This window comes from Nyctereutes procyonoides, unplaced genomic scaffold, assembly GCF_905146905.1.
Source record: "Nyctereutes procyonoides isolate TBG_1078 unplaced genomic scaffold, NYPRO_anot_genome, whole genome shotgun sequence".
Classification (NCBI taxonomy): domain Eukaryota; kingdom Metazoa; phylum Chordata; class Mammalia; order Carnivora; family Canidae; genus Nyctereutes; species Nyctereutes procyonoides.
The window spans coordinates 74,789,418-74,801,098 of record NW_026575146.1 but is presented as its reverse complement, the minus strand read 5'-3'; the positions used below and the strand labels follow the sequence as shown (position 1 = coordinate 74,801,098).

Genomic DNA, 11,681 nt, shown 5'->3' with positions numbered 1-11,681 from the left:
TGATCATGGACAGTCCCCAGCCTCCACCTCTGACACCCTCGTCTCTTTCTTTTCCTTCTTCTTCTTCTTCTTCTTCTTCTTCTTCTTCTTCTTCTTCTTCTTCTTCTTCTATTTTTTTAAAAAATTATTTATTCATGAGAGACATAGAGAGAGGCAGAGACATAGGCAGAGGGAGAAGCAGGCTCCCTGTAGGAACCCAATGTGGGACTCGATCCCAGGACCCCGGGATCATGACCTGAGCCAAAGGCAGACACCCAGGTGCCCACCCCCGCCCCATCCCCGTCTCTTTTCTGAGCAGGGTGGGTCCCCATAGGGTGTGGGTGGTGAGGAGGCCTCCCAGGGCGTGGCAGGAGGGGACAGAGGGGTCGTGTATCTCTTTGGGAGGGTCTGGGGCCACAGCAAGGCTTAGCCAAGACCCAGGCCCCCAGGGTGGGGCTGGGAGACGTCACAGATCACGCAGTTCCAGTCTGTTGACTCAGAACAACTTCCTCTAACAACACGATTTGATTCCCTAAACAACATCAAAAGAAATGTATAACTACAGCTCCCTCAGCCCCAAAGGCCGCACAGAGAGAGAAGTATACGGGCCAAACAACTGCTGAATAAGAGTTCTGAAAAGGGAGAACCACTTCCTCTTGCTCAGCCTGTGTTCTGAAAATGTAAATTTTGACACCTTTCATTAGATTCTTTCCATTGTCTTCAATCTACCGTGTAGGTGGCCACTTCCAGTGGGCCCAGGTAGCGGCCGCTGCTGTTGGAGGTGCTTTCAATCTCTTCACCCGCGTCCAGTTCATGGCAAAAAAAAAAAAAAAAAGTCCCCTGCACAGATGAGGAAGGAGAGGCCCAGAGAGGCGAGGCCCCGGATCTCATCAACGGTGGGCTTGGCCCGGGCCCCTCGTCATTCTGGCCTCGAGACCACTTTCTCAGCCTCCGTGCCTCTGCTCAGAGGGAGGTTAGGGACACAAGCCATCAACATCTTCCCGTGATGATCAACATCTTCCTGTTTCAGAGACGAGTAAAGCCGGGGAAAGGGCAGGACAGGATTGGTTTCTGTTTTGTCTGGCTCGTGTTGTTTGGTGGCTTTGGCCTTTTTGCAGGGCATGTGGCATTGAGCCGTCTGCTGCAGTCCCTGGCAGGTGGGAGGACTGTTTATCTGCCTTCAAGGCTCTGCGAGGCCAGAGAGAGGAGCTGGCGCACAGCCGGAGGCTGGCAGGAGGGTAGCAGACAGTGGGTGCTCCCTGAGGGTGACCTCGCAGGGCCCCCCCAGGAGAGTGAGTCCCGGCCAAGAGCCTCAGGGTCAAACCGCATGCAGGTCTAGCTTCCAGGAACTGATGGCCTTGAGCAGGGGGTTGGCGACACTGGGTCAACTCTCCACCCCCCTGGAGCGCTCTCCAGCTTCTGCTGCCCAGTAATTTTGGGATGTGTGAGTCATGGGAAGAATACAGGATAAACACACCCTGGAAGGAGGCAGAGGCCACTCCTGTGTTCCCCTGGTTATGAACATTTGCTGGGACCTGTGAGGTGGGCAGTGCTCAGCTGTGTCCCCCGGGAGCCCTGGTAAGGGGGCAGATTTCCAGGAATTCACCTGCTGCCAGGCACGGAGAGGGGAGAGCCTGGGCCTCCTGGGTCCTGGTTCTGAGCCCGGATCGTGTTCCCGCGTGGCATTTGGGCAAGATGAGGATCCTCTTACAAGAGACGGTAAGGATGGAGGGACGGAGGGAGGGAAGGATGGACAGGAGGGGGTCATTTGACCAGCTCGACTAATTATTTTCAGAATCTGGGAATCAGAACTAGAATGTGAGAGGTGGAATCTTATCCTCATGACACTGGAATTCCAGACTCTTGGAATTTACTTGGGAGGCCAAAGGGAAGAGCTTTTTGTCAAAGGATCTGCATATTTGGTGTGCTCAGGTGTAGAGCAAATGACCTCTCTCTCTCTCTCTCTCTCTCTCTTTTAAACATTTTATGTATTTATTCACGAGAGACATACAGAAAGAGGCAGAGACTTAGGCAGAGGGAGAAGCAGGCTCCCTCCAGGGAGCCCCATGCGGGATTTGATCCCAGGACCCTGGGATCACGACCTGAGCCAAAGGCAGATGCCCAACCGCTGAGCCACCCAGGTGCCCCACCAACTCTACTTCTTCTTCTTTTAAAGGTTTTATTTATTTATTCATGAGAGACACAGAGAGAGAGAGAGAGGCAGAAACACAGGCAGAGGGAGAAGCAGGCTCCACGCAGGGAGCCCGACGTGGGACTCGATCCTGGGTCTCCAGGATCAGGCCCTGGGCTGAAGGCGGCGCTAAACCCTGAGCCACCCGTGCTGCCTACCAACTCTGCTTCCGAAGAGAAATCTTTATTTCCATGTATAACACGCACACGTGTCAGAACTGTGTGCACAGGTAATGAGCGCCCGGGTCAAGCAACAGCATGAGCCGGGATGCCTGGGTGGTTTAGTTGGTTAAGCATCAGCCTCCGGTTCAGGTTGTGATCCGGATCCCAGGGTCCTGGGATCGCATCCTGAGTCGGGCTCTCTGCTCAGTGGGGAGCCTGCTTCTCCCTCTCCCCCTGCTTATGCTCTCTCTCTGTCAAACAAAAAAAAAAAAGGATCTTAAAAAAAGGAAACAGCACAAGCCGATGCACCCTCCTGTTCCCCCGCTCACTACCCACCCCCCATAGACTGCTTCTGCTCGGTTTTGAACTTGAGTGAATGATATCACTCAGTCACCTCCCCTGTGTGTCTGCCTCTCTCCCCCCAGTTCTGTGTGTATGAAATCCACCCACATTCATGTGTGTGGTTTGTTCATCTGCTATAGAATATTCCATTGCATGAACATACCACAGTGTGTTTATTCATCCCATCCCCCCGGGGGCGACTATCAGGGTGGTTTCCCATCAAGGGCTGCTATGAACACGTCTTTCCTGGCGCATGTTTTTTGATGAGCATGTGTGTGCTTCTCTGCAAGGAGGGGCGAGGTATCCTATGTCAGGGTTAAGTCGAGTCTGCCCTGTGGTTCCCCAGAGCAGAAGTTCCAAGGAGACTGGCTGATTTGCAAGCACACACATACCAAGAGCCCACACACTGGCGCTTGCGAGCTTAAGGAACCGAAAGAAACCTAAGTGACCCCTTTGCTTCCCTGTGCCTCACTTTCACTCTTTATTCTTTGACTCACCGAATACCAACGAAGCACCTGCTGCGCGCCAGGTGCCGTTCTAGATGCCGGGGACACGGTGATGCCCAAGTAGCCGGCGGTTTGGGAAATGGAGCATAACAATAACACGTCATACGGTTGTCGTAAGGGTTGTGCTTGGTACATGAGAGGTGTTTGATCAATGTCACCCGCTGTCTTAATTGTTATATATAAAATAATAAGAGACACCTGGGTGGCTCAGCGGTTGAGCGCCTGCCTGCCTTTGACTCAGGTCATGATCCCGCAGTCCTCGGACTGAGTCCCACGTCGGGCTCCCTGCAGGGCACCTGCTCCTCCCTCTGCCTGTGTCTCTGCCTCTCTCATGCATAAATAAATAAAATATTTTATAAAATAATGTAATAATAATAATCATGGCAATTATGTTTTATGTGTAGATGTAACTATATGAATGTCATTTTTTGTTTTTTTATGAATATAATCTATTGTACAAGATGATGATAAAATAATAAGGCTATTCGTGATTATCATTAAATGTCTTTTATTTATAGCCCAAGGCTGGTTCGTAAGCACGGCCCATCCAGCCAGCGGGCTGATTCTGAAGCTGTTGTAGGAGAGGGTTGATGCGTGTGCAGATAGGGAAACAGATCGAAAACACATTTGTTACTTGGAAGAGATAAGGGGATGACACAGCGGGTGTTGGATGTTGCATTTCTGTTTGAGATATTAAAAGGGAAATACCACAGACTGGCTGAGCTGCCAACATGCAGAAAATTTCCCGGATTTCGACCAGCAAAAACTGGGCAGTGTGGGGTCTGAGGGCGGGGAGAGAGGGCGCGCACACCAGCAGCTAGCAGGTGGCTGAGGCTCGCTGCGGACCAGGCACCGCGTTGGGCTCTTCACGCCGAGTCACTTACTGAATGTTCGTCACACCCCAAGGTGGGAATATTATCATTCTCATTTTACAGACGAGGAAGCTGAAGAGGTTAAGTGACCTGCCCAAGGCCACACAGCTGATGAAGCTTTGAATTTTTATTTATTTATTTATTTTAAAATTATTTATTTATTTATTCATGAGAGACACAGAGAGAGAGAGAGAGAGAGAGAGGCAGAGGCAGAGGCAGAGGCAGAGGGAGAAGCAGGCTCCGTGCAGGGAGCCCGATGTGGGACTCAATCCCGAGACTCCAGGATCACACCCTGGGCCGAAGGCAGCACCAAACCACTGAGCCACCCGGGCTGCCCAGTCTTTGAATATTTAAAGCCTGCACCCTTTTGATTCTAATGATGAAATAATACAAAAGCAGCATGCCAAACTCCAAACACATGCGCACAGATACACAGACACACACATGCACAGAGTGGCTGGACACACACACATGCATGCACGCACGCACCACAAAGTGGCTGGGCCTCTTAGCAGCTCCTTGGCAGGGCGGAAGGGGCAGAGAGCAGCACGCCGACTTCCCCTCTGCTTTTCCTGTTGCATCAATGCCAGCTAGAGCTCTGGGTAGTGCCAGCCAGCCCAGGAGAGCCAGCAGAGAGCCGCAGCAGAGAGCCTGCCATGACCTGAGCCCTTAATCTCTGCCACGTGCTTTACACCTGTCAACTGCTTGAGGCCTCCCACAAACTGGTGAGGTAGGTTCCTCTCGGTGACTCATTCTTCAGACGAGGAAACCGAGAGCCAACTGAAACTGTGTTACGGAGCCCGGGTCTGCTGAGGGCCACGGGCCGCATGACCTTCTGTCTCTCGAATCTAAGGTTTTGGGGTGAGTATACTCGAGGGCCCGGAGTTCCAGAGTGGGGCTAGCATGGTTCAAAACTCAGCTTGGAAAAAAAACAAAAAAACAAAAAAACAAAACTCAGCTTGGGTACTTGCTTAGCTGAATGATCGTAGGTAAGTACTTCTCATCTGCGGAGTGAGTATGATAATGGTATTAGAACCAGAGGGTTGTTGTAAGGATCAAATGATATGATTTAAAGGTGTTTGGAGCAATGCCAGACACATGACACAAAGTGCTCAATGCATGGTGGCTTCTAATAATAATAATACTATTAATAATATATAATAATAGTAATGTCATTATCATCACTACTGCTATGATAGATCATATCGCTTCGTTGCTCACCACCCTCCTGTGGCCCCGATCTCACATGGAATAAAAGAAAATGTCCTCAAAATGCTCCCTGCGGTCCATGATGTCTTTCTGTTCTTACCTTCCCCTTCTCTGCCTCGCCTACTCCACTCCAGCCACACTGGTGTCCTTGCTGTTCCTTGAACATGATCATCATGTCCCCACCTCAGGGCCTTTGCACTGGCTGTCTCCTCTGCCTGGAGCTCTCTTCTCTCGGGTCCCCACATGGCTCGTCCCTCACCTCCTTTATGACTTTGCTTCAGTGTCACCTCCGCAGAGAGGCCTTCCTTGACCACTCATTTAAAATCCCGTGTGATCCTTTTTTTTTCTGTAGCATTTTTCACCTTCTAAGACACTGTATTTTGCTTATTTATTTCTAATTTGTCTTTTTCCTTATCTGACTCCTCCCGCTAGAGTGTCAGCTCTGAGACAAAAGAGGTTTTGGTTTGTCACGTGCCCTGCTAGGCATGCAGTGCCTGGAAGAGAGAAGGGACTCAGGACCTTTCTTGAATGAATGAATGGATCTCCTGGCCGGGGAATTCAACATTTTATTTTTCCTGTTTTCCAAACACCATAGAGACTTTAAAAAATTGCTCTATTAGGATTCTAGGTATGTTCTGTTTCTCCATCTGGGTGCCTCTTAAACGGCTGCGTTCAGGTTGTGAAACCCAGTGAGCTGGACCTATGTGATGTGCGTACCCTGCTGTCTGTGTGTGTGCTCTAGTTTATGCAAAAAACAAAATAACACAATTTCTCCCGGGGTACATTTTCATTGTACCGAGATACAAAAATACCAGTGAAGAAGAACCAAGACAAGTACTTTTACTTTTGCTGTGAATGCGTATTAACCTTTCCCCCTCTTAATGGATATTTGGATTCCAATGTTTTAAATTCTAGAATTCCAAAAAAATAAAAAAAATAAAATAAATTCTAGAATTCCAGTTTGCTAACGGGCTAGTGTTACATTTCAGTGCTCTAGAATCTCCCTGTCCAATGAAGTAGCCATTAGCCATGTGTAGCTATTTATATTTAAGTAAAATCAGAAGATTTTTAGTCTCAAAAATTAGTCTAAAAATTTAGTCCCACTTCAAATGCTCAGTAGCACCTTTTGGCCTGCAGGTAGTTACAGATTGGATGGTTCAGATCTAGAACATTCCCACCAGGGGCACCTGGGTGGCTCAGTTGGTTGGGTATCTGCCTTTGGCTCAGGTCATGATCTCAGGGTCCTGGAATCGAGCCTTGCCTCGGGCTCCCTGCTTAGTGGGGAGCCTGCTTCTCCCTCTCCTTCTGCAGCTTTCCTCTGCTTGTGCGCGCGCTCTCTCTCTCTCTCCTCTCATAAATAAATAAATAAATAAATAAATAAATAAATAATCTTTTTTTTTTTTTTAAAGAATGTTTCCATCAACACTGAATATTGGATCCCACAGTGCTGCCCTAGAATTCCAAATAATAATTGGCTGAAGTTCGGGGATCCCTGGGTGGCTCAGCGGTTTAGCACCTGCCTTTGGCCCAGGGCGTGATCCTGGAGTCCCAGGATCGAGTCCCACTTCGGGCTCCCTAAATGGAGCCTGCTTCTCCCTCTGCCTGTGTCTCTGCCTCTCTCTCTCTCTCTGTGTCTCTCATGAATAAATAAATAAAATCTTTAAAAATAAATAAATAATTGGCTGCAGTTCTAATGGTATGCTATTTGGAGATTCCAAAAACAAACAAACAAACAAACAAACAAACAAAACGATCACATTCTAACATTGTAATGTTCCAGAATCCCAAGATGCTTTCTAACACTGTCATATTCTAGAATTCCTGGATGCTCACCTAGGGCTACTGTTCTAACCCCCTGGCATCCTAGAATTCCAGTATAGTAGTCTGCTCGGGTTCCAACATCGTGCTATTGGCTAATCCCAAGATGCTACCGAGCTAGTTCTAAGGTTCTAGAATTCCAGTATTAGAATGCACCGGAGCTCTGACACTGTCACAGTCGTTTCCAAGCTGCCGGTGGGGTCCCCACCCCTGAGGATTGCAGGGGCCTGAGGGCTTCCTCGACCAGCTTCCACTGCTTTCTCTCCTGTTCAGGAGCCTGGGGCCTGGATGGAGAACACATCTGTCAGCTACGACTATGGGCACTACGACGAGATCCCGGATCTCCCCGTGGACTGCGTGGACGGCTCCTGCGTCTCCACGGACCCGCTGAGCGCCGCCCCGTTCCTGCTGTATGCTGTGGTCTTCCTGGTGGGCGTGCCCGGCAATGCCACGGTGGCCTGGGTGACCTGGAAAGAGGCCCGCCGGAGGGTGGGTGCCACCTGGTTCCTCCACCTGGCCGTGGCGGATCTGCTGTGCTGTTTGTCTCTGCCGGTGCTGGCGGTGCCCATGGCGCGCGGGGGCCACTGGCCGTACGGGGCACTGGGCTGTCGCACCCTGTCCTCGCTCATCCTGCTGTCCATGTACGCCAGCGTGCTCCTCCTGGCGGCTCTCAGCGCCGACCTCTGCCTGCTGGCGCTCAGGCCGGGCTGGGGCGCTGCGGGGGGCCGGGCGCGCAGGGTGCAGGTCGCCTGCGCCGTGGCCTGGGCCGTGGCTTTGCTGCTCACTGTACCCTCGGTCATGTACCACCGGCTGCACCAGGAGCACTTCCCCCAACTGCTGGAGTGCGTGGTGGACTACGGGGGCTCGGCCGTGGTTGAGAGCACCGTGGCGGCCTCCCGCTTTGTGTGCGGCTTCCTGGGGCCACTGGTGGTCGTGGCCAGCTGCCACGGTGCCCTGCTGTGCCGGGCCGCCCCGCACCGCTGGCCCCTGGGCGTGGCGGTCGTGCTGGGCTTTTTTGTCTGCTGGGCCCCCTACCACCTGCTGGGGCTGGTGATCACTGTGGCGGCCCCGCACTCCAGGCTCCTGGCCCGGGCTCTGCGGGCTGAACCCCTGGTCATCGGCCTTGCTCTGGCTCACAGCTGTCTCAATCCCGTGCTCTTCCTGTATTTCGGGAGGACTCACCTGTGCAAGTCACTGCCAGCCGCCTGCCGCCGGGCCCTGAAAGAGTCACAGAGCAAGGATGAAAGTGTGGTTGGCAAGAAATCCACCAGCCATGACCTAGTCTCAGAGGTGGAGGTGTAGGCCCGAAGGAAACTGGTTTGGGTGCTTCCGCCCTATTTTGTCAAGCTGGCTTCAGGAAAAGCTGGATCCAGGGGGCTGGATGATCTTTCTTTCTTTGTCCATTCAACAGACATTCATTATGCACCTGCTACGTGTGAGGCCTTACTGGGTGAGTAGCAGTGGGGGAGTAGCAGTGACCAAAAGGACACAAATCCTTGTCTCCCGGGGCAGCTGGCATTCTAGTGGAGGAAGACAGAAAAAGAGCAAAGGAAAAGGGAATATGGAGTATGTCAAGTGGTGGTAACCTAAAGGGGACAGAGAGGACTGATTAGGGCAGGGGTATGTGTAAGCTAGGCAAGGCCCATTGGGTAAGGTGATAATTGAGCCAAGGCCTGAAGAAAGGAGGGAGGAATCATTCATAAATCTGGCGGAAAAGCATATACAGGGAGCCGCAAGTACAAAGGTCCTGAGGCACAATATGCTGGGCATATTTCAGGAAGAATGGAGAGGCCAGTGTGGAAGAAGCTGCGGGAGCAGGGGAGAGGGACAGTGGGTGAGACAAAGGGAGAGAGGTAGTGAGGGCCGGATTTGAAAGCCCACCAGGTCAGAGCAAGGGTTTGGAGATCCACGGCAGGGTTCTGAACTGTTAGCAGATAAAATATACAATATCCAATTAAATTTAGTTTCAGATAAACAATGGGAAAAAGGTATTTTTGTTTTGTTTTGTTTTTTAGCGGGAGTATGTCCCATGCAATATTTGAAACTGTAAAAAATTTATTTGTTTGGGGCACCTGACTGGCTCAGTCTGTAGAGCTTGTGACTCTTGATCTCAGGGTTGTGAGTTCGAGCCCCATGCTGGGTATGGAAATTACTTAAAATCTTTGGGGCTCCTGGGTGGCTCAGTTGGTTAAGTGTCTGACTTTGGCTCAGGTTGTGATCTCAGGGTCATGGGATCAGCCCTGCATCAGGCTCTGTGCTCAGCATGGAGTTTGCTTAAGACTCTCTCTGCACCTCCCCAGCACTCACTCTCTCTCTCAAAGTAATAATAAAAATCTTTTAAAAAGTAAAATCCTTAAAAATTTTTTAAAAATAAAAATCATTCATCGTTTATCAAAAATTCAAATTTAAGGGAACAGTCTGTACATTTTTTTTCTAAATTGGGCAACCCTATTTATGTGCACAGAAGTGTCTTGATCTGACTTAGATTTTAATAGGATCCCTCTAGTCACTGGGAGACTAGACCAGGGGGGAGAGAGGAGGGACATGAGGAGCAAGTGCTTTAGCAAAGAGACTACTGCCATGATCCCAGCAAGAAGTGACGGTGACTTGGGTCAGGGTGATAGCAGAGGTGGTGAGAAGGTGACAGGTTATGGATCTATTTCGACAGAAAGGCTATATCCTAGCTCCTTGGCTTGGTATTCGAGGCTTCTCTCTGCCACTGGACACGTTTATGCTCTAGCTGCTCAGACTGATGTAGCAGACAGAGTAATGGCCCCTAATGAGGCCCACATCCTAATCCCCTGGACCTGGGAATATGTGATTTATGTGGCAAAGGGAACTTTGCCATTGTGATTGAGGATCTTGAGGTGGGAAGAGGATCCTAGATTATCCGGGTGGGCCCAAGGCAATTGCGAGGGTCCTTATAAGAGGGAGACGGGAGGATCAGGGTCAGTAGCAGAGATGTGACAGCAGAAGCAGATGTCAGAGTGATGGAAGAAAGGGGTCACTGACTAAGGAATGCAGCCCCAGCAGGGGCTTGCCGACACTTTGATTTTAGGCTTCTGACCTCCAAAACTTGTACAGAATAAATCTGTACTATTTTAAGTCACTGAGTGTGTGATAACTTGTTACAGCAGTCACAGGAGACTAATACAGGAGACTACAGGGACTACTACTCCCATACAGGAGACTAATCCTCTGGGTTGTATTATTTTCATGCCCCTGGGCCTTTGCTCAAGCTGGTCCCACTGCCTGGAATGCCCTCCGGATCTATGCTGTCCATTCTGATAATCACTAGGTGTCTGTGCCTATTCAGATTCAAATGAATGCAAATTAAAAATCGAGTACCTGGAACACCTGGGTGGCTCAATGGTTGAGCAACTGCCTTTAGCTCAGGGCATGATCCCAGGATCCTGGGATCAAGTTCTGCATCAGGGTCCCCGCAGGGAGCCTGCTTCTCTCTCTGCCTGTGTCTCTGTCTCAGTCTCTCTCATGAAAAATAAATAAAATCTAAAACTGAGTTCCCCAGTTGCACCAGTTGCTAGTTGGAAGCTCATTAGCCCCGTGTTAGTTCCTGCCGGGCAGTGCAGATATGGGGCCTTTCCATCACCGCAGAGAGTTTTACTAGACAGGACTGCTCGAGAATCCCACCCGCTCACATCTCTGAAGTCACAGAATCATTACTCCAGCACAGCATCCTACACATAGTTTCTCCTTTAAGTAATTCCTATAGCAACACAGGGAAGGAAGGGGAGATGTCTTATTTTATAAGACGAGGCCCAGGGAAGGGAGGTCATTTTTCCAAGATCACACAGCAAGGAAGTTGTAGAACTGGGATTTGATCTCATGTTCCCTGACTCCAGTGTCCATCCTCTCATCTCTGAAATTTTCCTCCAATGCCTTGCTCAAATGACACTTTCTCCAGGGAATCTTCTCTGATTCATCCCCCTCCGAGGGAGGGAGTAGTCTTCTCCTCTCTGGGTAGAGTTTCTGGAATACAAGTTCCCAGGTAAGCTGTAAATTCCTCAAGGGCAACAGCTGAGTTATTTTTATTTCTTCTCCCATCATCCCAGGCCTTAGAAACACCAAAACTGTCTTTATTTGTCTACACCCTGTTTTCCAGCTACACTGTGAGCTCCCCAGTGATGAGGATCTCTTTCTTGCTATCTTTTTTTCCCCTCTTTTCTAGTATAGGGACACATAGTAGTTCCTCAACAATACATATTTCAGTCCTGTTATTTTATTCAGCATTGACATGCATGAGTTATTAAGACCAATACTCCCTTGTAGAATGAATTATGTCCTGGGACAATTTACAGGGCTTCATGAGCAGTTGGGGAAAATCCTGTCGTTAATCCATTGGGGCCAGGTGCCATTTAGGAGAGCTCTTTTTAAAATATGTTTGTAGGGATCCCTGGGTGGCCCAGCGGTTTGGCGCCTGCCTTTGGCCCAGGGCGCGATCCTGGAGATCAGGGATCGAGTCCCACGTCAGGCTCCCGGTACATGGAGCCTGCTTCTCCCTCTGCCTGTGTCTCTGCCTCTCTCTCTCTCTGTGTGACTATCATTAAAAAAAAAATTAAAATATGTTTGTAAAAGTCTTTTA

General features: G+C 50.0%; 1 protein-coding gene across 2 annotated transcripts; it reads left to right on the top strand.

The window, feature by feature from the left end:
* Positions 1 to 1,112: 1,112 nt before the first annotated feature.
* On the top strand, positions 1,113 to 11,223 carry C5AR2 (complement C5a receptor 2). Of its 2 annotated transcripts, none has more exons than XM_055309564.1 (2): positions 1,113 to 1,698; positions 7,352 to 11,223. In XM_055309564.1, exons 1-2 carry the CDS (start codon positions 1,675 to 1,677, stop codon positions 8,378 to 8,380), a joined length of 1,053 nt encoding a protein of 350 aa, XP_055165539.1. In that variant the 5' UTR covers positions 1,113 to 1,674; the 3' UTR covers positions 8,381 to 11,223. The 2 variants fall into 2 exon arrangements, with proteins under 2 accessions (XP_055165539.1, XP_055165541.1); XM_055309566.1 differs by lacking the exon at positions 1,113 to 1,698 and adding an exon at positions 4,622 to 4,781.
* Positions 11,224 to 11,681: the final 458 nt, after the last annotated feature.